At 41.4% G+C, this 25,360-nt stretch overlaps 1 protein-coding gene across 2 annotated transcripts in view; it reads left to right on the plus strand.

The window, feature by feature from the left end:
- The window catches only part of npas1 (neuronal PAS domain protein 1), a 374,233-nt gene that overhangs the window by 64,273 nt on the left and 284,600 nt on the right, over positions 1–25,360 (plus strand). Inside the window, exon 2 of one of the 2 annotated variants that reach the window (XM_051934005.1) lies at positions 4,756–4,916. The exons of the other annotated variant lie outside the window; for it this stretch is intronic. Within the exon in view, the coding sequence (XP_051789965.1) occupies positions 4,822–4,916 (95 nt within the window). The 5' untranslated portion in view covers positions 4,756–4,821. The remainder of the gene's footprint in view (positions 1–4,755; positions 4,917–25,360) is intronic. 2 annotated transcript variants of the gene reach the window in all.

Genomic DNA, 25,360 nt, shown 5'->3' on the forward strand with positions numbered 1-25,360 from the left:
GCACAATCATCGGGGTGCAGACAGGCCACGACACACTGCGACCGACTACCATTATAAACAATAGTAAGTTGCAGCCGACCAGCAGCAGCAGCAAGTGGCTGCTCTTATTAATTTGCTCTCACTCTGCCGTTTCATTAATGACCTTTGCTTGTTTATCGACTTCAATTCATGCCTCACCCTCTTGTTAATTCGTCATCTTTCGGCCTTTTGATATGACCGCTGTGTGTTTATCAATTCTATTCTTGACTTGTCCTCTTATTTGGTGTTTCTCAACCCTTTTGGTGTCACGACTTGTTTTTTCCCCATGTAAATGTCTTCACGACCCACCAAGGGGATGGATCTGTCTTGTTGAATCAAATGAAAGTGGAGTGTCCCTCTTGTCAAATTGAGCACAATCATGAGAGTGAAGGGGACCCACCGCGACCCACTACCATAGTAAACAATGGCAAGTCATGACGCACCGACAGCAGGTAGCTCTCTGCCTTTTCGATAAATGATTTTTGCTTGTTTGTCTGCTTTGATTCTTGTGTTGCCCTCTTATTAATTCACCATCTTTCTGTCTATTCACTAATGACTTCTGCTTGTTTTTCATTTCTATTCTTGCTTACTCCTCTTACTAAGTGTTCCTCAACTCTTTGCAGTGTTGCAACCCACTTTTTCCCATATAGGTGTCTTCACCACCCACCAAGGGAATAGATGTCTCAGAGTGGGGGAAATCTACCACAATCATCGGGATGGTGATACACCATGACACATCTTCTCAACCCACCACAACTGGCTACCATTATAAACAATAGCAAGTTGCTGTTACTAGCCAGAGATTTAAAGATACTGCTCTTACTAATTCTCTATCTCTCAACTTTTTCATTAACGACCTTTGTTTATCGACTTTGATTCCTGTCTTGACCTCTTATGAATTTGACACATCACTCTGCCTTTTCGATAATAACCTCTGCTTGTTTATCAGTTCAATTCTGGTCTCATCCTCTTACTTAGTGTTTCTCATCCTTTTACCCATTTAAGTGTCTTTGCGACCCATAAAGGGGATGGGTTTCTGTTCATGAACTGAGCGAAAGTAGAGTGTCCCTTTTGTCAAATCGAGTGTGGGGGATCTAGCAGGATCAGGGTGGCAAACTGCTGCAACTCACTTTGTGATTGACTGTGACCAACTTCCATTATAAACAATAGCAAGTCGCGACCCACCAGTAGCAGCCAGTGGTTGAGAAACACCGCACTTACTAATTCGTTATCTCTCTGCCTTTTCATTAACGACCTTTGCTTATTTATCGATTTCAGTTCATGTCTTACCCTCTTGTTTGCCATCTTTCTGCCTTTTCGCTAATGACCTCTGCTTGTTTATCAATTCTATTCTTGTCTCGTTTCTCTTGTTCGATGTTTCTCAACCTCTGTGTTTCTGTAACCCACTTTTTTCCATGTGTCTTTGCCACTTAACAAGGGAATGTGTCTCTCTTGGTGAATCGAGCGAAAGCCGAGTGTTCCTCTTGTCGAACAGTGCATGATCTTCGGAGTGGAGAGAATGTAGCACACTCATCGGGCCAACGACATGCCACAACCCACTGCGGACCCACTACCATTTTAAACAATAGCAAGTTGCAACCACCAGTAGCAGCCAGTGGTTGAGAAACACTGCACTTACTAATTCGTTATCTCTCTGCCTTTTCATTAACGACCTTTGCTTGTTTATCGATTTCAGTTCATGTCTTACCCTCTTGTTTGCCATCTTTCTGCCTTTTCGCTAATGACCTCTGCTTGTTTATCAATTCTATTCTTGTCTCGTTTCTCTTGTTCGATGTTTCTCAACCTCTGTGTTTCTGTAACCCACTTTTTCCCACGTGTCTTTGCCACCTAACAAGGGAATGTGTCTCTCTTGGTGAATCGAGCGAAAGCCGAGTGTTCCTCTTGTCGAACAGTGCATGATCTTCGGAGTGGAGAGAATGTAGCACACTCATCGGGCCAACGACATGCCACAACCCACTGCGGACCCACTACCATTTTAAACAATAGCAAGTTGCAACCACCAGTAGCAGCCAGTGGTTGAGAAACACTGCACTTACTAATTAGCTATCTCTCTGCCTTTTCATTAACGACCTTTGCTTGTTTATCGATTTCAGTTCATGTCTTACCCTCTTGTTTGCCATCTTTCTGCCTTTTCGCTAATGACCTCTGCTTGTTTATCAATTCTATTCTTGTCTCGTTTCTCTTGTTCGATGTTTCTCAACCTCTGTGTTTCTGTAACCCACTTTTTCCCACGTGTCTTTGCCACCTAACAAGGGAATGTGTCTCTCTTGGTGAATCGAGTGAAAGCCGAGTGTTCCTCTTGTCGAACAGTGCATGATCTTCAGAGTGGTGAGGATGTAGCACACTCATCGGGGCAACGACATGCCACAACCCACTTTGCAACCCACTGCGGACCCACTTCCATTTTAAACAATAGCAAGTTGCAACCCACCAGTAGCAGCCAGTGGTTGAGAAACACTGCGCTTAATAATTCGCTATCTCTCTGCCTTTTCATTAACGACCTTTGCTTGTTTATCGATTTCAGTTCATGTCTTACCCTCTTGTTCGCCATCTTTCTGCCTTTTTGCTAATGACCTCTGCTTGTTTATCAATTCTATTCTTGTCTCGTTTCTCTTATTTGATGTTTCTCAATCTTTGTCTTTTTGTAACCCACTTTTTCCCATGTGTCTTTGCCACCTAACAAGGGAATTGGGTCTCTCTTGGCGAATCGAGCGAAAGCCGAGTGTACCTCTTGTCGAACAATCTTCAGAGTGGAGAGGATATAGCGCACTCATCGGGGCAACGACATGCAACAACCCACTTTGCAACCCACCGCGGATCCACTACCATTTTAAACAATAGCAAGTTGCAGCCCACCAGTAGCAGCCAGTGGTTGAGAAACACTGCACTTACTAATTCGCTATCTCTCTGCCTTTTCATTAACGACCTTTGCTTGTTTATCGATTTCAGTTCATGTCTTACCCTCTTGTTCGCCATCTTTCTGCCTTTTCGCTAATGACCTCTGCTTGTTTATCAATTCTATTCTTGTCCCGTTTCTCTTGTTCGATGTTTCTCAACCTCTGTGTTTCTGTAACCCACTTTTTCCCATATGTCTTTGCCACCTAACAAGGGAATGTGTCTCTCTTTGCGAATTGAGCGAAAGCCGAGTGTTCCTCCTGTCGAACAATGCATGATCTTCAGAGTGGTGAGGATATAGCACACTCATCGGGGCAACAACATGCAACAACCCACTTTGCAACCCACCGCGGACCCACTACCATTTTAAACAATAGCAAGTTGCAACCCAATTAATTCTAATTTACTAATTCGTTATCTCTCTGACTTTTCATTATTTAATTTTGCTTGTTTGTCAGCTTGATTCTTGTGTTATCCTCTTATTAGTTCTCCATTTTTCTGCCTGTTCTCTAATCTCAACTTCTTGTTTGCCAACTTCAATTCTTGCCTCATCCTCTTTCACCGTCTTTCGGTCATTTTGCTTATGACCTCTGCTTGTTTATCAGTTCTATTCTTGTCTTGTCCTCTGTTTCTCAACCTTTGTGGTGTCTCAATCCACTTTTTCCCATGTAAGTTTCTTTGCCACAACTAAGGGAATGGGACCCTCTTGTCAAATCGGGCGTAATCATCAGAGTCCGGGAGATCTAGCACAATCATCGGGGTACAGACAGGCCATGACACACTGCGACCGACTACCATTATAAACAGTAGTAAGTTGCAACCGACCAGCAGCAGCAAGTGACTGCTCTTATTAATTTGCTACCACTCCGCCTTTTCATTAATGACTTTTTCTTGTCTCTCGAGTTTGATTCTTATCTCACCCTGTTATTATTTTGTGCTGTCTCTGACTTTTCATCATTGACCTCATCATTGGTCAAGGGAAGGACAGGACTCAAAGAAAAGTTAGGGGTGCCAACCAGGCCATCCCGTTTAATTTTAAAAAAAAGAGGTAGCCGAAAATGCTAGGTGCATGATAACGCAGAGTTAACAAATGTTAAGGTTTTAGTCGTTTGCTTCACAGTGATAGTCTCTAGAGAGGGAGTGCACTAATCTCCTGAATAAGATGCCACTTCTTGGGAGCTCCTTGCTTTTATATCTCCTGGAATCAAGGGGGCATGGTCAGTTGCCCTCAGTCGGCATCTTCTCAGAGCTGTGGGTGGTAAGAGAGATACAAGAGTTAGCAATCATGTCCTCTAGTGTCCTGGAGTGCTAACGATTACCTAAGAAGGTGATCTTCAGACGTACATGCATGACAACCTCTACTTGTTCATTGAGTTCGACTGGGTCTCTGCCCCTTTAATATACTTAGAGCTTCCTGATCCGATTTCTCACTATTGCTGAGGCTTCTCATCAATATGATCATAGCAACAGGGATTCAACAGTCAAAAATTCTTCAAAAAGAAGAAAAATAAGGAATCGATAGTTCAAATCGATGAAGCTAATGTGATTTGATCCAGGTGAGGTTGGCAAACTTGAACCGCTCAGTTCCTTACCCTACTGCTGGTGTGCGCTCATCAAAAATGGAATGAGAAAAGGTTTTCAAATATCCCAACCCCACTTTAGCTCCACCTTAGGAGATTTTGTTTCCAGGATGGGGTCATTAGGGAGTGATGTTAATGTGTTTGTGTTAATGCATGCCTATAAAATGAAAGAAAGAGGCTAATCTATCGATACATGTGTTTAGGCTAATCCATCTCTACATGTTTTTGGCTCTTTTCATAGGATATCAAAGCCGTCTGCTGCTCCAGCCAGTCAGAGTCTGCGTTAGGTGCCGCCGGAAAGTTGACGATGGCGGTGGCCCCATTCATTAGCGAGGGGAAGTGCGTTAGTGTAGAGTGGGACTTCTTGCAGGGCCTGCTGATAAAAAACCCACCTGTCCCCTGGTAAGAAACCTTTAAAACCCTTTTTCTGGCATGGTGGGCTGTGTGATATCATTTCATGTCTTTTCTTAAGGAGGAGGCTGAACAGGTCAGGAGCAGCACCCCCTTGCAGTTGTGCAATGCTTACACACTGTCACGTTAAAGAAACATCTGTCCGTTTTGCAACCTGCTTATCCACTTGAGGACCACAGGGAGAAAGTGGCTATCCGGGTGACACTAAATCCAAGATAAAATGTGTCAAAGTGAGAGCATTTTGTGTGTATGTTTGTGTGTGAGTGGACCCTGTGGTGAACTGGCATTCCATCCAGGGTTGGTTCCTGCCTTACACCCAATGCTCATGTTACATTTGGTGATGATACCAAGTTGGGTGGATTAGCTGATCATCTGGAATTGATGGTGTCATCACAGAGGGACTCGGACAGCAGAGAGGCTCGGGCAGATTTGTGGCAGATGAAATTTAAAGATGCACAACTCTTCAATGGTATCTAAGCATTACTACCTTGTTTTGGCCTGCCGGATTTTTACGTCATTGTAATTGGTAGCATACAACAGTTAAATGAGTGTCACTGACCTGTTCAGGTCTTCTCCATTGATACGTTTATCATGGCAGATGGTAAATGACCATGGAATGAGTGTCACAATTCTAGTTGGTGGTATAATGACTATTGTATCATCACTGGCCTGTTTCAGTATTCCACTTGTACAGCTGCAAAATGAAGAAGGCACACAACCATTTAACAAGCATCTAAGCAATACTGGCTGTTTTTGGCCTGCTGAATTTTAAGACATTGTAATTAGGCAGGGCGGTGTAGCGGTTAAGGATTTGGACCTCAGACTTTGAGTTTGTGGGTTGAAATCCCACTTCTGACACCATGTGACTGTAAGTCACTTCACCTGTCTGTACTCCAAGTGGACAAACAAAAGTAATGTCATCTGCATGTTGTAAATATCAAAATGAGGGTTGTTGACCAGATCAGGTCTTCTGCCTTTACTGTATATTTTGATTACAACAAACTCCAAATTGCCATGGAATGAGTGTCACAATGCAAGTTAATGGTTTTAGTTGCTCCATTTGGCACTTGAACATAGTGGATAGCTGACAACTGTTAAAGACTATCTTATCATCACTGGCTCATTTAAGTATCCTACTTGTGCAGCTACAATATGAAGAAGGCACACAACTGTTTAATGAACATCTAAGCAATACTGGCTGTTTATGGCCTGCTAAATTTTAAGTCATTGTAATTAATGGCATACACCAATAAATTGAGGCAAGGTAGTGTTGTGCAGTGGTTAAGGAGTTGGACTTCAGGCTTTGAGTTTATGGGTTCAAATCCCACTTTTGACACCATGTGACGGTGAGTAAGTCACTTCTCCTGCCTGTCCCCAAGTGGAAAAACAAAAGAAATGCAGTCATCTGCATGTCGTAAGTTGCCTTGCATAAAGGTGTCAAGAAAACAAGAATAAAATGAGTGTTACTGACCAGGGGCCTCATGTATAAACGGTGCATACACACAAAAATGTTGCATATACCCGTTTCCACGCTGACATCATGATGTATAAAACCTAAACTTGGTGTGAAGCCACGCACATTTTCATGCCAGCTAAAGGCTTGGCGTATGCAAATTCTCCACTCGTTTTTGCAAACTGGCGGCACCCAGCGTCAAAGCAGTGCTACTGTTCCAGTGTGGTTTGCCTTTCTTTTTTAGATCCACATTCCTGATGTGGCTTTATCAAATACACTGAAATTGACCGCATATTGTTTATTAGTTAAAGGCATCTGATTGTAATTAACCTGTAACAATATAATGGTCCACGGGATGGCCAAACTATTCCAAATACCATAGCTGCTTTAGCGTTGTTCCTCTGTACAGTATTTATATCACTGTATCTGAGTGTGGAATCACAGCGCTACAGCAGCTGATCAGAAATAGAATTATCGGTATACAGCATCAAGCACACGCTGTCTCAGCCATGCTGTCTATTTGAACTGCTCCCATACGAGAAACGCTTCAGAGCCTTTCCTGTACAGACCTCGCAGTTCAGAAACGGTTTCATTCCAAGAACTATAAACGCACTCAATCAGTCCATCAAGTGCTCCTGGTAGAACTGTTTGTACCTATAAGTACAATTACCTCACTGTAAACTTGCGATAGTTATAATATTGCACAACCTGAGCCACTTTAGCGCGTATTTACATATGATGATGATATCATTTTTAAGATGAAATGCAAAAAAATATGTTTATTACATTATACAGATAAAATAACTTCATATAAATAGTCTATATTGTTAATAATTAAACATGTGAGGACACAGTGTCACAGCGCTAATGAGGAGCTGGCGCCCTGATGTTCCTGCCTTGCGTTGTATTCTTGCTGGTGCTGGTGCGGCACTGGAAGGATAGATGGATAGAATAATTAAACATGTACTATGAAGATATTTTAATGTTCCTAAAAAGTTTTGAAGAATCGGCGTTCTAAGCTTACAGATGGCTTAACGTCTATTACTGAGATGATTGTGTGGCAATTGGGTACTTGGAGAAACAAAAGGAAGGACAGGAATTGGAGGTTAGGACGTTTGAGAGAGTACAATACTGCTGCATTAAATTATTTCATCGAAGGTCGCGCACGACGCAGCAAGCATCTTGCGGGAGGCAGGAACAATCTCTGGACGGGGCGCCAGCTCGTCACTATCACTGCACCACTGTGTTCTCATGTTTAATAACATGCTTTAACTCCTATCATCATGAAAATTACATCAAGTATACATCTCAGTATTTAAATTATTCAGAGAGCTGTAATATCATGAATGTAATGGATTCTGTGTCCTGTCGGAGGAAGAGAAAGCCCGTTTAAGAAGCACATAGTGATTCACACACATAGAGCACATAGATGATCAAATACAAAACAAAACATTTAACGTGCTACTTTAGTTACGATGGGATTTGAGAAACTAGTAAATTAAGCGATTTAAAGATGAAGTTTATGATGTTCTACTTTAATGACAAAATAAACTACGTGATTAAAGTGGAAATTTCTAGATTAAAGTTGACACTTTGAGCTCTTTTTTTCCCACCGTATTCCTATTTTTTTTTTCTCTGTACCCTAATAAGCTTTCATGTGACACTGAGATGCTGGGCTATGACTCGTCTTTTCACGGCGACTTTGATATGTGAAAACGTTTTATTTCCAGCACTGTACGACTTTGTGAACTTGAGCTTTTGAGTTTCTCCGACACTCTGTCACTCGATCAACGTCCTTTTGTAGTTTATATCACTGTTTAAACCAACAAATACTATGTTTTTTCCTTGCCTCCACTTGGTATTCGCTGAAATCCTTCTATTTTCCCCCGTGCTTTTGCCATTGCCTTTTCATAGAACACTGAGCTTAAGGTCTATTTATATTTATTTGCATATTCACAGAAGCGTAATTCTGGGAGGAATTTGGGAGTGGCAGCAGGCATGTGCATGTGCATTACTTTTCACGCTGACCGGGGTTTATTGAGCGGAAGAACATGGAAGTTGACGAACGCACAGATTTATGCATCTGGATTTTTTTGTGCGTACACACATTTCCGTTTTTGTCCATACACCATGTTTTAGTGTGAATTCTATGTTATGCATGATGCCCCTGATCAGGTTGTCTCCATTGATACGTTTATTACAGCAGATGGTAAATGACCATGCATTGAGTGCATTTAAAGACTATCGTTTCATTACTGGCCTGTTTCAGTATTCCACTTGTACAGCTGCAAAATGAAGAAGGCACACAGCTATTTAATGAGCATCTAAGCACTACTGGCCTGCTTTGGCCTGCTGAATTTTAGGACATTGTAATTAGACAGTGTGGTGTAGTGGTTAAGATTTTGGACGTCAGACTTTTGAGTTTGTGGGTTCAAATTACACTCTGTGACTACAAGCAAGTCTTTCCACTGACTGTGATCCAATTAGAAAAGCAAAAAGAATGTAATCATCTGCAGCTCTGATGTTGTAGGTTGCCCTTGATAAAAGGTGTCAGCAAAAAATAATTATAAAATGAGGGCTACTGACCAGTTTGGGCCTTTTGCATTTATACTTTGATTACAACCGATGCCAAATGGCAGTGAATAAGTGTCATAATGCTAGTTTTTGGTTTTAGTTGCACCATTTAGCACTTGAACATTGTGGATGACTGAGAACCGTTAATAACCATCCTATCATCACTGGCCTATTCAAGTATCCCACTTGTAGAGCTGCAATATAAAGCAGGCACACAGCTGTTTAATAAATATCTAAGCATTATTGACTGGTTCTGACCTGCTCAATTTTATGTCATTGTAATTGGCGGCCTATAACAGTTAACTGAGGGTCACTGACCAGTTCAGGTCTTCTCCTTTTATACTTTTTATTACAGCAGATGGTAAATGATCATGGAATGAGTGTTATAATGCTAGTTGATGGTTTAATGACTGTTGTATCATGTCTGGCCCGTTTCAGTATTCCACTTGTCTAGCTACAATATGAAGAATATTGTACTATTTAATGAGCATTTTGCAAAACTGGCTGGTTTTGGCCTGCTGAATTTTAAGTCATTGTAAGGTGGTGGCATACACCAGTAAACTGAGGCAGGTAGTGTGGCGCAGTGGTTAAGGATTTGGGCCTCAGTCTCTGAGTTTGTGGGTTGAAATCCCACTGCTGACACCATGTGAACGAAAGTCACTTAACCTTTCTGTGCTCCAAGTGGACAAAGAAAAGAAATGTTATCTGCATGTTGTAAGTTTCCTTGGATAAAGGTGTCAAGAAAACAATAATAAAATGAGGGTTACTGACTGAATTAGGTCTTCCCCATTGATACATTTATCATGGCAGATGATAAATGACAATGGAATGAGTGTCGTAATGCTAGTTGGTGGCCTAATGACTGTTGTATCATGTCTGGCCCGTTTCAGTATTCCACTTGTCTAGCTACAATATGAAGAAGGCACACAAGTATTTAATGAGCATTTTGCAAAACTGGCTGGTTTTGGCCTACTGAATTTTAAAGTCATTGTAAGGTGGTGGCATACACCAGTAAACTGAGGCAGTTAGTGTGGTGCAGTGGTTAAGGATTTGGACCTCGGACTCTGAGTTTGTGGATTTAAATCCCACCGCTGACACCATGTGATGGTGAGTAAGTCACTTCACCTGTCTGTGCTCCTAGTGGCCTGTAGTCGTCTACATGTTTAAGGTTTAAGGTTTCTTTATTTAGTCATGTTTACACAAGAAAACATGAAATTTGCTTTCTCAGTTGCATCTAATAACAGACAGAATGAAATAAAACAAATAGAAACAAGACAGGTTAAGGTAAGGCAGTTACATAATGCATATTTACACCAAAAAAAAAAGGTTACAGGATATACTGTATATCAAACCTTAATCATTATCTCTGATATTTCTTATTGAAAAGTCGTATGACACTAGGAAGAAAGGAATTTCTGGAGTAATTTATGTGGGTTGTCAAAGCGACTATCCTTCCTGATTTACTGAACTTTAGTTCTACATGTAATGGATGTCTGTCATCAGTTGAGATGATTTCCAGTTTCTTTAACATTGCCCTCTGACACACACACACTAGTCAAATCATCTACATCAGTCCCAAAAACTTTGGCTGCATACTTCGTAATCTGCTGGAGCTTTTTTGAGTTTTGGTTTGTCAGATTATTAAACCAGGCAATGAAATGGAAAGTGATCACGGACTGGATCAGACTGCGATAAAAGGACAACATGAGGTCCTTGTCTACTTTAAATAGTTTGAGTTTATGGAGGAGAAATAAGTGCTGGTCGCATTTAGAGAATATTTGTTTTGTATTAGTATTCCAGTTAAGATTGTTATCTAGGTAAGTTCCTAAGTATTTATGTTCATTCACTATTTCTACCTCCTCCCCCAGAACTACAATAGGTGAACATACAGATTTCTGTCTCTTAAAATCAAATATCATTTCTTCAGTCTTCTTTCTTGTTTCTATTTGTCTGTTTTATTTCATTCTGTCTGTTATTAGATGCAACTGAGAAGGCAATATTCATGTTTTCTTGTGTAAACATGACTAAATAAAGAAACCTTAAACCTTAAGAGTGAGAGACTTTTTTTGCACCAGTTTACCATCCAGTCCACTTGATTTAGATAGTGGCTTTCATTCTCCTCAGATACTGTATGCGTTGTGAATATAAATATTCCGGCCCACACCTCCAGGCCGCCAGGTGGAGCCCTCCCAACAGCATGGAGGTTCCCCGAATTCCAGCAGGGCCTTATGGACCTTGTAGTTTGTATACACAGCCCTGCTGGATACCTTGGGGACCACCGGGAGTCGCTGTAGGGAGGCTTTCAGACTGCTACGCTCCCTATAACCCGGAAGTACGTCATGATCACATGACCAGAAGGAACGACGTGCTTCCGGGTTGAAGAAAAGAACTTTTACTCTGACCCAGAAGTAATGAGGACTTGTGGATTGTTGGACAGGAACCACTTCAGGGTCAGGGGGTATAAACGGACTGTGGGAAAGCCCAGACATTGAGCTGAGCTGGGAGGAAGGGTGGCTAAGTGCCTGGGAGTGGAGGAATTGTGATTATTGTAGTGTTTATTGATTATATGAGTAGTGTGGAGTGGAGGGTGCTTAGTGCACGTATTTATAATAAAAAGAATAGTACTGGTGTCTGGCGTGGTACCTGAGGGTTCAAGAGGTCGATAACCACCTCAACTGTTACAGCGTTCTATAAGCATGGTGTCACCCTCATACTTGATAATGGAGCAGTGCTCATTGTTCTGTCTCAGGTCACTTGTGTACAGTGTAAACAGTAATGATGATAAGACACACACCCCTGCAGAATTCCTGTGTTTGAATGAATGACTATTGAAAAAATGTCCTGAACTTTAACTGTTTTATGATTTGAAAGAAAGTCCTGAATCCATAGTGTAATAAATGGGTTTATATTCATACTGCTCAATTTCCCAATCAGTATATGAGGCTGCATGGTGTTGAACGCTGAAGAAAAATCCAAAAATAGTGCTCTGCCATATGAACCAGGCTGATCAAGAAAGGTGTAGATTTGATGTAAGATAGCAAGCAGAGCATCTTCCACACTTCTGTTTGCACAATGAGCAAATTGATTGTTGTCTTGAAAAGACTTTGTCTCTGTCATTAAAATGTTTTTCACAAAATGTTCAAAGCATTTCATTGGAATAGATGAAAGTGCCACTGGTCTGTAGTCATTTACACAGCTTGGCCTAGAAACCTTAGATACAGGGGTAATGATTGATTGTTTCCACAGATTAGGTACAATACCACAGGTCAGAGACCAGTTAAAAAGCAAATGGAAAAACTGGAGAGAGCTGCTTAGAGCGAGACTTTAAGAGCCGACCTGATATGCCGTCTGGTCCCACTGCACTGTTTGTTTTAACCTGCCGCAAGCCTTTCTCCACTTCAGTTAACCTGAACCCCAACACAGCAGAATTTCTGGTGTTTTTATAAAGCATCTCCTTTATTTCTGTAATTTGGGAGCTGAAATCACTTCAAAAAAGTTATTCAGTTCATTGCGGTCTTTGTGAGCTGGAAAATTTACACTGTTTTTAGAGTCCAGTCCTGTAATTGTTTTTTAGTCCCTTCCAGACCTGCTTTGGATTGTTATCATTAAACCACCTCTTGATGTTTTCCCCGTACATCTTTTTATTTTGTTTAATTAACCTGTTAATCATTTGCTGTCAAATTCGCTTATCTTCTATCTTATTTTCTTGATGTGCATATTGCTTTTCCAATAGTAAAACCTCTTTAGTGATCCATGTCTTACTGTTTGGGTACACCTTGACCGTTTTTTCCTTAATGATCATAGACTCGAAGAATTTCATATATTCACTGACAGTGTAAGTAGCCTCATTCAGTGACTGTGAGGATATCAACACATCCCAATTTGTACAGGAGAAGCATTCCTGCAGCTCCTCGACACTGTCCTTGCACCAGTTTTGTGTTTGTATCAGGAAAATAATAATAAAATGAGGGTTACTGACCAGATCAGGTCTTCTGCATTTACTGTAATTACAACAGAGGCGAAATGGCCAGGGACTGAGCGTTAAAATGCCAATTAATGGTTTTAGTTTCTCCATTTAACACTTGAATATAGTGGATAGCTGACAACTGTTAAAGACAGTGGCCCATTTAAGTAACCTACTTGTGCAGCTACAATTTGAAGAAGGCACACAACTGTTTAATGAACATCTAAGCCACACTGGCTGTTTTTGACCTGCTGAATTTGAAGTCATTGTAATTGGTGGCATACACCAATAAAGTGAGGCCAAGTGGACATAGAATGAGTATCACAATGCTAGTTAATGGTGTTAGTTGCTACATTTAGGATTTGAACGTAGTGGATGGCTGAGAACTGTTAATCGCCATCTTGTCATCGCTGGCCCATTTAAGTATCCTGCTTGTGCAGCTACAATACGAAGAAGGCACACGAATGTTTAATGAACATCTAAACAATACTGGCTGTTTTTGGCCTGCTGAATTTGAAGTCATTGTAATTGGTGGCATACACCAATAAAGTGAGGCAGGTAGTGTGGTGCAGTGGTTAAGGAGTTGGACTTAAGGCCCTGAGTTTATGAGTTGAAATCCCACTGCTGACACCATGTGACTGTGAGTAGGTCACTTCACCTGTCTGTGCTGCTAGTGGCCTGTAGTCGTCTACATGTTGTAAGTTTCCTTGGATAAAGGTGTCAAGAAAATAATAAAATGAGGGTTGCTGACCAGATCAGATCATCTGTATTTACTGTAATTACAACAGATGCCAAATGGCCAGGAACTGAGCATCACGATGCTAGTTAATGGTTTTAGTTGCTCCATTTAGCACTTGAATATAGTAGATAGCTGAGAAACGTTAATGACCATCTTATCATCGCTGGCCCATTTAAGTATCCTACTTGTGCAGCTACAATATGAAGAAGGCACACAAATGTTTAATGAACATCTAAGCCACACTGGCTGTTTTTGGCCTGCTGAATTTGAAGTCATTGTAATTGGTGGCATACACCAATAAAGTGAGGCAGGTAGTGTGGTGCAGTGGTTAAGGAATTGGACTTGTGGCTCTGAGTTTATGGGTTCAAATGCCACTGCTGACACCATGTGACCGTGAGTAAGTCACTTCACCTGTCTGTGCTCCAAGTGGCCTGTAGTCATCTGCATGTTGTAAGTCGCCTTGGTTAAAGGTGACAAGAAAATAATAAATGACGGTTACTGACCACATCAGATCTTTTGCATTTACCATGTCCTGTGATTATAACAGATGCTAAATGGCCATGAATTGAGTATCACAATGCTAGTTAATGGTTTTAGTTGCTACATTTAGGATTTGAACGTAGTGGATGCCTGAGAACCATTAATGATCATCTTATCATCAGTGACCCATTTAAGTATCTTACTTGTGCAGCTACAATATGAAGAAGGCAGACAAATGTTTAATGAACATCAAAGCCACACTGGCTGTTTTTGGCCTGCTGAATTTGAAGTCATTGTAATTGGTGGCATACACCAATAAAGTGAGGTCAAGTGGACATAGAAGGAGTATCACAATGCTAGTTAATGGTGTTAGTTGCTACATTTAGGATTTGAACGTAGTGGATGGCTGAGAACTGTTAATCGCCATCTTGTCATCGCTGGCCCATTTAAGTATCCTGCTTGTGCAGCTACAATACAAAAAAGGCACACAGCTGTTTAATGAACATCTAAACAATACTGGCTGTTTTTTGCCTGCTGAATTTGAAGTCATTGTAATTGGTGGCATACACCAATGAGGCAGGTAGTGTGGTGCAGTGGTTAAGGAATTGGACTTAAGGCTCTGAGTTTATGGGTTGAAATCCCACCACTGACACCATGTGACTGTGACTAGGTCACTTCACCTGTCTGTGCTGCTAGTGGCCTGTAGTCGTCTACACCTTGGATAAAGGTGTCAAGAAAATAATAATAAAATGAGGGTTGCTGACCTGATCAGATCATCTCCATTTACTGTAATTACAACAGATGCCAAATGGCCAGGGACTGAGCGTCACGATGCTAGTTAATGGTTTTAGTTGCTCCATTTAGCACTTGAATATAGTAGATAGCTGAGAACCGTTAATGACCATCTTATCATCGCTGGCCCATTTAAATATCCTACTTGTGCAGCTACAATATGAAGAAGGCACACAACTGTTTAATGAACATCTAAGCCACACTGGCTGTTTTTGGCCTGCTGAATTTGAAGTCATTGTAATTGGTGGCATACACCAATAAAGTGAGGCCAAGTGGACATAGAATGAGTGTCACAATGCTAGTTAATGGTGTTAGTTGCTACATTTAGGATTTGAACGTAATGGATGGCTGAGAACCATTAATGATCATCTTACCGGCAGTGGCCCATTTAAGTATCCTGCTTGTGCAGCTACAATACGAAGAACGCACACAAATGTTTAATGAACATCTAAGGCACACTGGCTGTTTTTGGCCTGCTGAATTTGAAGTCATTGTAATTGGTGGCATACAATAATAAAGTGAGGCAGGTAGTGTGGTGCAGTGGTTAAGGAATTGGACTTGTGGCTCTGAGTTTATGGGTTGAAATCCCACTGCTGACACCATGTGACTGTGAGAAAGTCACTTCACCTGTCTGTGCTGCTATTGGCCTGTAGTCATCTGCAGGTTGTAAGTCGCCTTGGTTAAAGGTGACAAGAAAATAATAAATGAGGGTTACTGACCACATCAGGTCTTCTGTATTTACTATGTCCTGTGATTATAACAGATGCCAAATGGCCATGAATTGAGTATCACAATGCTAGTTAATGGTTTTAGTTGCTCCATTTAGCACTTGAATATAGTAGATAGCTGAGAACCGTTAATGATCATCTTATCGGCAGTGGCCCATTTAAGTATCCTACTTGTGCAGCTACAATACGAAGAACGCACACAAATGTTTAATGAACATCTAAACAATACTGGCTGTTTTTGGCCTGCTGAATTTGAAGTCATTGTAACTGGTGGCATACACCAATAAAGTGAGGCAGGTAGTGTGGTGCAGTGGTTAAGGAATTGGACTTGTGGCTCTGAGTTTATGGGTTGAAATCCCACTGCTGACACCATGTGACTGTGAGAAAGTCACTTCACCTGTCTGTGCTGCTATTGGCCTGTAGTCATCTGCAGGTTGTAAGTTGCCTTGGATAAAGGTGTCAAGAAAATAATAATGAAATGAGGGTTACTGACCAGATCGGGTCTTCTGCATTTATTATAATTACAACAGATGCCAAATGGCCATGAATTGAGTATCACAATGCTAGTTAATGGTTTTAGTTGCCTCCATTTAGCACTTGAACATAGTGGATGGCTGAGAACCATTAATGACCATCTTATCATCAGTGGCCCATTTAAGTATCCTACTTGTGCAGCTACAATATGAAGAAGGCAGACAAATGTTTAACTCTTTCAGGGCTAATTATTTTTTTCATTTTCTCCCAGGTCTGAATATTTTTCCCCAAAAACTGAGTTTTCTAAAAAGCATACAAAGCAAACACTAAATGCATTTAACATTAACCTTTAGCTTTCAAAGATCGGCAGTAACACTGCTTACATACTTACTACATACCTGTTTGTCTATTTATATTCTGAAAGGCACTTTCTGGAAAAGAAACAGCTACCTGCCTCTCGTTTTTTGATTTCCAGATCACTTGCATCAAAATCGGAGTTTGATTAGTCAGTCTGATTCAGCAATAATATGCAAAAAAAAATTGATAATGCCCACAGAGTATTTTGCTTTTGCACATTCGATTTGCTCTTTTGCCCGATGTCAATGCCATTCTAGACGTTGTTTACTCTACGCTCCTCACACACACACACAGGGATTCAGTGTCAAGTCAATAATTCTAACAGTCCTCCTAGTAAAGAGGGTCTACCCGTAATGTGGTGGTGAGTTTTGTCAACGTCTACAGCTGTTTATTACCCTCTGCCCCTGGATGTTAACTAAAGTCAACATTCAACCTCAACCCCTGCTGTTGACAAAAGTCAACATTTGCCCTAAAAGAGTTAATGAGCATCCAAGTAATGCTGGCTGTTTTTGGGCTGCTAAATTTGAAGTCATTGTATTTGGTGGCATACACCAGGGGTGCCCAACTCTAGTCCTGGAGGGCCGCAGTGGCTGCAGGTTTTCATTGTAACCCTTTCCTTAATTAGTGACCTGTTTCTGCTGCTAATTAACTTCTTTTGAATTAATTTTATTTGACTTGCTGTTGAAGACCCCTCAATTTTTTTCTTTTTTCTTAATTAGCATCCAAACAATAATGAGATACAAAATGAGCCAGAACAGGACCATCAAACTGTGTCCATCATACAATATCTGAAAATAAAGAAAGGTGAAGGTCTCAGGAATGCTGATCTGCTCTTAGAAAAGAGAAAATCCACAATTTTGGAAATGTCTGCTTTTGCACAATGAGAGCAGCAACAAGCCATGGAAGTAAAGAACGAGTTTAATTAACAACAATTTCTCAGCGCCTCATTAAGCATCTGGTTGGAGTGAAATTGGTTGGAGTTGGAGGCCCTGACTTAGTTGGTCTTCTGTTGGCTCACTCACTTCACATTTCATTTCTGTTTGGGTGCCATTTAAGGAAAGAAATGAAGCAAATCAGAGGAACGATGAAGAAATTCAGGGAAACATTTCTTAAAAACCAAGTCAATTAAAATTATTTCAAAAGAAGTTAATTAGCAGCAAAAACAGATCACTAATTAAGAAAAGAGTTAGAATGAAAACCTGCAGCCACTGTGGCCATCCAGGACTGGAGTTGGGCACCCCTGGCATACACCAATAAAGTGAGGCAGGTAGTGTGGTGCAGTGGTTAAGGATCCTGAGTTTGTGGGATTAAATCCCACTTCTGACACCATGTGACTGTGAGTAAGTCACGTCACCTGTCTGTGCCCCAAGTGGACAAACAAAAGAAATGCAATCATCTGTGTGTTGTAAATTGCCTTAGATAAAGGTGTCAAGAAAATAATAATAATAAAATGAGGGCTACCGACCAGATCCGGTCTCCTACCTTTGTTGTGTATTGCGATTACAAAAAATGCCAAGTGGACATAGAATGAGTGTCACAGTGCCAGTGAATGGTTTTAGTTGCTCCATTTAGCATTTGAGCATAGTGGATGGCTGATGTCCATCTTATCATCGCTGGCACGTTTGATTACCATACCTCAATTTTATTTCAATGTCAAAAGTGCAACTTCATCAGAGTTTTCGCAGCTCACAACTTGCCTCAGTGGAACTAAAACCTGGATGGAGTAGAACTCTTTAAAATTAAATTGTAACAAAACTAAACTCCTGCAAATTGGCACTAAAGTGCATCTTAATAAAATGAGCTCCTTTTCAGTCACTCTTGGCGGTGATCTCATCAGACCTTCTTCTGATGCAAAGAATTTTAGTGTCATTTTTGATTCCTCCCTTACTAATGCCGCCCACATAAATCACATTAAGAAACTTTCTTACTTTCACCTCCGTAACATATCCCGTGTTTGCTCCTTCCACTCCTTCTCTAATGCTGAGAAACTTGTCCATGCTTTTATCACATCCCGCATCGATTACTGCAATTCCCTACTGGCAGGTGCTCCTTCTAATCTTAGATCACAGCTCCAGTTGATTCAAAACTAGGCTGTAAGAGTCCTTACACGGACCAGCAGCGGCGAGCACATCACAGCCATCCTGCTTCGCCTTCACTGGCTCCCTGTGTCTTACAGGATTGAATATAGTACTAGGGTGTTGTATCGTGTTAGCCATTATGAATGTAGAGAAAAGCCAAGCAAAATGACACCTTTTATTGGCTAACTAAAAAGATGCAAGCTTTCGAGGCAACTCAGGCCCTTTCTTCAGGTAAGATGTATAAAATTCTACTAATAACCTACAAAGCTTCAAATGGCCTTGCTCCAAACTACATCAGTGACCTTCTCCATCACTATGTGCCTGTCCGCCCATTAAGGTCCTCTGATTCTGGTAATCTTGTTGTGCCCCACACTAACCTGCACTCTATGGGTGACAGCAAGGCCTTCAGCTCCATAGCGCACAGACTTTGGAATGGCCTCCCTAAATTAATGAGATCAGCTGACTCCATTCATTCTTTTAAAAAAACAACTTAAAACTCATCTATTTAGGAAGGCTTTTGACTTAACTTAACATTCTACCTTTTCTTTCAGTTTACCTCTCTGTCCAGGTGCTCAGGATAATTTGTGTGTCTGTTATATCACAAATTAGGTTATCTGTTAGGTTTTTCTTTTAGTATCGAATTTAGTATCTTACTCTGGTTTATTGTTCTTTATTCTATTTAATGCTTTGTTATCTGTTTCAATGTTCTATTCAGGAAAACATTTGTATCCAATGTTACATATACCCTGCTGTTTTTTTCTAAGACTCTGTGAAACGCCTTGAGCATGGGAAAGGCGCTATATAAATAAAATGTATTATTATTACAGTAATCCCTCCTCCATCGCGGGGGTTACGTTCCAGAGCCACCCGCGAAATAAGAAAATCCGCGAAGTAGAAACCATATGTTTATATGGTTATTTTTATATATTTTAAGCCCTTATAAACTCTCCCACACTATTATAAACATTTCACGCACAGTTATACAGCATAAACCCTTTGTATTCTCTTAGATATTAGGTAAGATTAGTTGAAATTATGTATGTAAACACAGTTTACATACAGTAAAACCTAACTATTATTTTAAAGATATCGAGCGTCTCCAATATCACATATGTTACAGCCATTACAACAGACAGGCCACCAGCACTAAAAAATATACAATGCAAGAAAAATTGTATACAGTAAAATGTGTGTACAGCGACACTAAACTATGTACATGTAATAAGTACTGTATGTAAATAATTAATTATGATTACTCACCAACAATGACACGACGACTTGTCCGATAACGATGAGTTTAATTTTACTGCACAACAAAGGATAGCGTTACAGCTCTTCTAAAGGAGCCTCTTCAGGCGACTGTGTAGCACCGCCGTTGTTCTTCTTCCATCACTCTTCAATCCAAATCCCTAAAGCAGATTCCATCCAGACTACTGCCTTATCACGTCCACTTGCAACTCGTTTTGCGCCCTGATTAAAGGACACTGCGGCCGTAGATCTTATATGCTTTTCCTCCTTTTTAAATAAAAAGAATCGTGGACTCATTGATGCTGTAATTGTGTCCTGCAGCGGTGTAGCTGTTTCCTTCCTTCAACATATCCAAAACTTTTACCTTTTCTGCAATCCTGAAGCATTAGCAGTAACGTGCATTAATGTTGAATGAGCGAGATTAGACTTCCTGGTTAATGCAGCACTCCGTTGCTGAGCCAATCAGCAGCATACAGGAACTTAACCACGTGCTCTGATTGGGTAGCTTCTCAGCCATCCGCCAATAGCGTCCCTTGTTTGAATTCAAATGTGCCCCTTGTTTCAATTCAAATGGGCAAATCAACTGAGGAAGCACACGTACTGTAGGCCGCAGACATCCGCGAAGCAGTGAAAAATCTGCGATATATATTCACATATGCTTACATTTAAAATCCGCGATGGAGTGAAGCCGCGAAAGACGAAGCGCTATATAGCAAGGGATCACTGTATTATCCATCCATCCATCCAACACAGGGCGCAAGGCAGGAAACAAACCCCAGGCAGGGCGCCAGCCCACCGCATATTATTATTATTATTACTTGTACAACTACAATATGAAGAAGTCACACACATGTTTAATGGGCATCTAAGCAATACTGGCTGGTTTTGACCTGCTGAATTTTAAGTCAGTGTAATTGGTAGCACTCCTCAGATAATCTTAATGCTGTTTATGTCTCATGAATTTATACTTTGATTACAACAGATGCCAAATGACGGTGGGATGAATGTCATAAGGCTACTTGCTGGTCTTGGCCTTCCTGCACTTGGCGGTTAAATATAGTAGTTGACTGATGATTGTGTAATGTGTTTCTTTATTGTTGTAATTCTGTTTGGAGGAAATGACATTTGTAAAAGTAAAGTTTCTAATGTATATTAGTCCAGTAAGAGTACAGGAGGGTTTTAGCAGGCATGTGCCACTTGCTTCTCATCAAAGCTCTACCAAGGCGCCATCTCCTTGTGATATGGATGACAATATGGATGAAGGACCAGAGGACTGGTCAGGACAGTGATTAATAATGCCATATCACAAACCCAAAGATTGATTCCTGTCTCATTCACTTTTCATTTTTTTGCTCCTGTACGTTTTCATATTTAGGCCTTTTACTTGTAGCATTGATTGTCATAGTTGGACAGTTTTGGCCTGCTGCTTGAAAAAAGCCACACAACTGCTCAGTTGTATCTAAGCACTACTGCCTGGTTATGCTGTGCTGAATTTTTCAAGTCTTTGTATTTGGTGCATCCAGCAGTTAAATGAAGGTCCCTGAACAGTTCAGTTCCCCTGCATTTATACTTTGATCACAGAAGACAGCATATGACCGTGGAGGGAGTGTTGTTATGATACTTAATAATAATAATTCATTACATTTATATAGCGCGTTTCTCAGTACTCAAAGCGCTATCCACACATGGAGGAACCGGGAAGTGAACCCACAATCTTCCACAGTCTCCTTAATGCAAAGCAGCAGCCCTACCACTGCTCCACCTGTGAGCCTGCTGCATTTAATGGTTGAACATTGGTTGGCTGATGACCGTCAATGACCACCTTATCATCTCTGGCTTGTTTAAATTTTCTACTTATACAGCTACAATGTGATGGTGGATGACACACAATTATTTAATGAGCTTCTAAGCCGGGGTCTCCAACAGGTTGCTCGCGAGCTACTGGTAGCTCACAACCCCTCTCCAAGTAGCTCGCCAAAGGGATCATTTATCCTACATCCTACATTTGAAAACTTGATTAGTCAAATTAGGGGTGGACGATCTTTCCAAAAAATCATATCACGATCCACAATTTGAATTGCAATCATTCTTTTCAATGTGGCATACACTTAAGAGACTATGCGGACTCAAACTCATCAAGACCTAAGTAACACTTTATTTTAAATATCAAACAAAGTTGAATTCAATTGTTCTCAAGTTCGCTAGCTAAGCGGAGTTAAGGTACACGCCCTGAAGCTGGCGAGTGAGTGAGGAAGGCCCCTCTCGTCGGCCCATTGCCTTTTTCTTGGATTCGCGCAAATAAATCGGTACTGCGAGCGAACTCTTGAGATATATCGAAATGAGAGAAGTCGCAAAATCAACCGGAATGTTCAAGCAAATTATAGAAAAAAACCCGATCTAAATCCGTTAGGTAGTTCTCTCGTGAAAAGCAGACAGACAGACAGACATTGGATTTTATATATTATATATTAGTAAACCTTCAAAATAAAGTCTCAACAGCATTCTCAGCATTTCTGGAGCTTAGTAGAGCCAGATAACTATAAGAATCTTCACCAAGCAGCTCTGCAAATGTCTGCTTTGTTTGGGTTTGTAGTTAGTCAGTCATCATCTAACCTGCTATATCCTAACACAGGGTCATGGGGGTCTGCTGGAGCCAATCCCAGCCAACACAGGGTGCAAGGCAGGAAACAAACCCCAGGCAGGGTGCCAACCCACTGCAGGACACACACACACACACACACATCAAGCACACACTAGGGACAATTTAGAATCACCAATGCACCTAACCTGCATGTCTTTGGACTGTGGGAAGAAACCGGAGCACCCGGAGGAAACCCACGCAGACACGGGGAGAACATGCAAACTCCACGCAGGGTGGACCCGGGAAGCAAACCTGGGTCTCCTAACTGCGAGGCAGCAACGCTACCACTGCACCAACGTGCCACTCTTATATATTAGTAAGCCTTCAAAATAATGTGCAGTTAAAGTCTCAACAGCATTCTCAGCATTTCTGGAGCTTAGTAGAGCCAGATAACTATAAGAATCTTCACCAAGCAGCTCTGCAAATGTCTGCTTTGTTTGGGTCTCCTTACCTCTGTGAGTCTGAGATGAATGTCATGAAATCAAAGTTCAGAACAAGACTGACAGACGAACATTTAAATGACTCCAGAAGAGTGAACCTCAGTGACTCCACTCCACCAAACACCTGCCTCTCTTGTTGAGTCCATGCAGTGCCAGTCATCTCACTAACTAAAAAACACATCACACATGCAACTGGACATGTGAATAAAGTGACACAGTGACATGTGACAAAATGACTAATGAATAAGGAATATCTGTGGATTTGGAATTGCATTGTTTTATTTTGACAGAATCCATTCATCCATCCATTTTCCAACCCGCTATATCCTAACACAGGGTCATGGGGGTCTGCTGGAGCCAATCCCAGCCAACACAGGGCACAAGACAGGAACCAATCCCGGGCAGGTTGCCAACCTACCACAGGACACACACGCAGACACACATACACATACACCAAGCACACATTAGGGACAATTTAGGATTGCCAATGCACCTAAATTGCGTGTCTTTGGACTATGGGACGAAACAGGGAGAACATGCAAACTCCATGCAGGGAGGACCCGAGAAGCAAACCCAGGACTCCTAACTGCGAGGCAGCAGCGCTACCCACTGCGCCAGCGTGCTGCCCTCTTGAGTAGTCTGTCTACTTATTACACTATAGTTTTTGCTGTCAAATAATGTATGTAATTACCCCGATCTACATACTGTCAAATTAACGAACCACATGCCGTGGCGCAACATTAGGGGTTTCGCCGCTGACATCCGAGGTTTTATTCCCGAGAGGGGGTGCAGTGAGTGTGTACGCCTGAAGAGCCCAGAATTAGGGCGAAACACATGTCACGTACTGTGACAACCACACACAAGGGCCAATTTAGAATCGCCAATCCACCTAACCTGCATGTCTTTGGACTGTGGGAGGAAACTGGAGTACCCAGAGAAAACCCACGCAGACACGGGGAGAACATGCAAACTCCACGCAGGGAGGACCCGAGAAGCGAACCCAGGTCTCCTAGCTGCAAGGCAGCAGCGCTACCACTGCGCCACCGTGCTGCCTATTTTGACAGAATTCATGTTTTAATTCAATAGTGTGAGATACACTAGACAATGCATACAGAAATAAAAAATTAACTAAATATTTTCTGTGATGTTTTAATGCAAAATGTGAGTTGTGGACTCCAACATTTTGTAAACATTCAGGCAAAACAAGCTTATTCAGTCTGTTTGGGTTGAAATAAGCTATGAGAATAAACGTTAGAGAACAGGAGTAGCTCTCAGCCATTTTCATTTTGTAGAAGTAGCTCTAAGGGGAAAAAAGGTTGGAGACCCCAGGGGTCTAAGCCATACTAGCTGGTTTCAGCCTGCTGAATGTTAAGTTGTTGTGATTGGTGACATACAGCGGTTCACCCCTTGTAGGCGATTGTAGCGATGTCACTTCAAACCGCTTCCAGACTGAATGCAGCTGAGGTGGCGTATGTATCCCGCCAATGTCGGTCGATGCGTATTCGATACGTACTAAGGATCGAATTGGAAGCACTGGTCATCTAGCAGTCGTAGTGGAATCTACATCCGCCTGATGGAAGTGTTGGCGTGGCCGTTCATGTGGATTTTGGCTGCTAATTTCGAGAAATTGTCCAAATTTGAGGAAAGTTGTGCTAAGATAAAAATGCATACCAGCTTATTGTTTGCTTCTGTGCTATATTCAAATTAACAATCTCCACTTAATTTAGCATCTGCTTGACAGCAAAAACACATACTGTATTTCTTTTTTTATATAATTGTAAATAAATTTAGGCAACAAGGGGTTAAATGAGGGTCACTGACCATTTTAGGTCATCTGCATTTATACTTTGATTACAGCAGATGGCCAGTGACCATGGAATGAATGTCATGATGGTTCTTGACAGTTTTGGCCTAGCGCACTTAATGGTTAAGTTGGCCAATGGTTGAATATATCTATATATCATAATAGACAGCTGGGACACCCAGAAACTGGAAGGATGGGGGAAGGCAGCTACTTTGGGACACTGCCTCCCCCAAAACGCTAGACAGCAGCTTCCCTGCAGTATAGCAGTGCCCCGGATTCCCGCAGGGTATCATGAGATATGGAGTTCAACATCACAGCCCTGCTGAGTACTGTGGGTACCACCAGGGAAGGTTGTAGGACTTTGGGAGACATAGGCCGGACTTCTCACCTAGGCTGGAAGTACTAGTAGGTCACGAGGACGGAAGCCCTGAAGTACTTCCAGGCTGATTCAAAACTTCAGTTCTCCATCGAGCAATATATAATGGACTATTGAGAACCCAGCCAGCTACTCTGAGTGTCAGTAGGCTTTGTGTCCTAGGAACCAAGCTACCTGAACTATTCTATAACGTTTGTCACACATGTGTAATTCTTTAGCATTGCAATGTTTTGTAGAGGAAATGTCATTTTAAAGGTAATGTGTCCAATGTCTATTTAGCCTGCTCC

Source organism: Erpetoichthys calabaricus, chromosome 1 (genome assembly GCF_900747795.2).
Source record: "Erpetoichthys calabaricus chromosome 1, fErpCal1.3, whole genome shotgun sequence".
Lineage (NCBI taxonomy): Eukaryota > Metazoa > Chordata > Cladistia > Polypteriformes > Polypteridae > Erpetoichthys > Erpetoichthys calabaricus.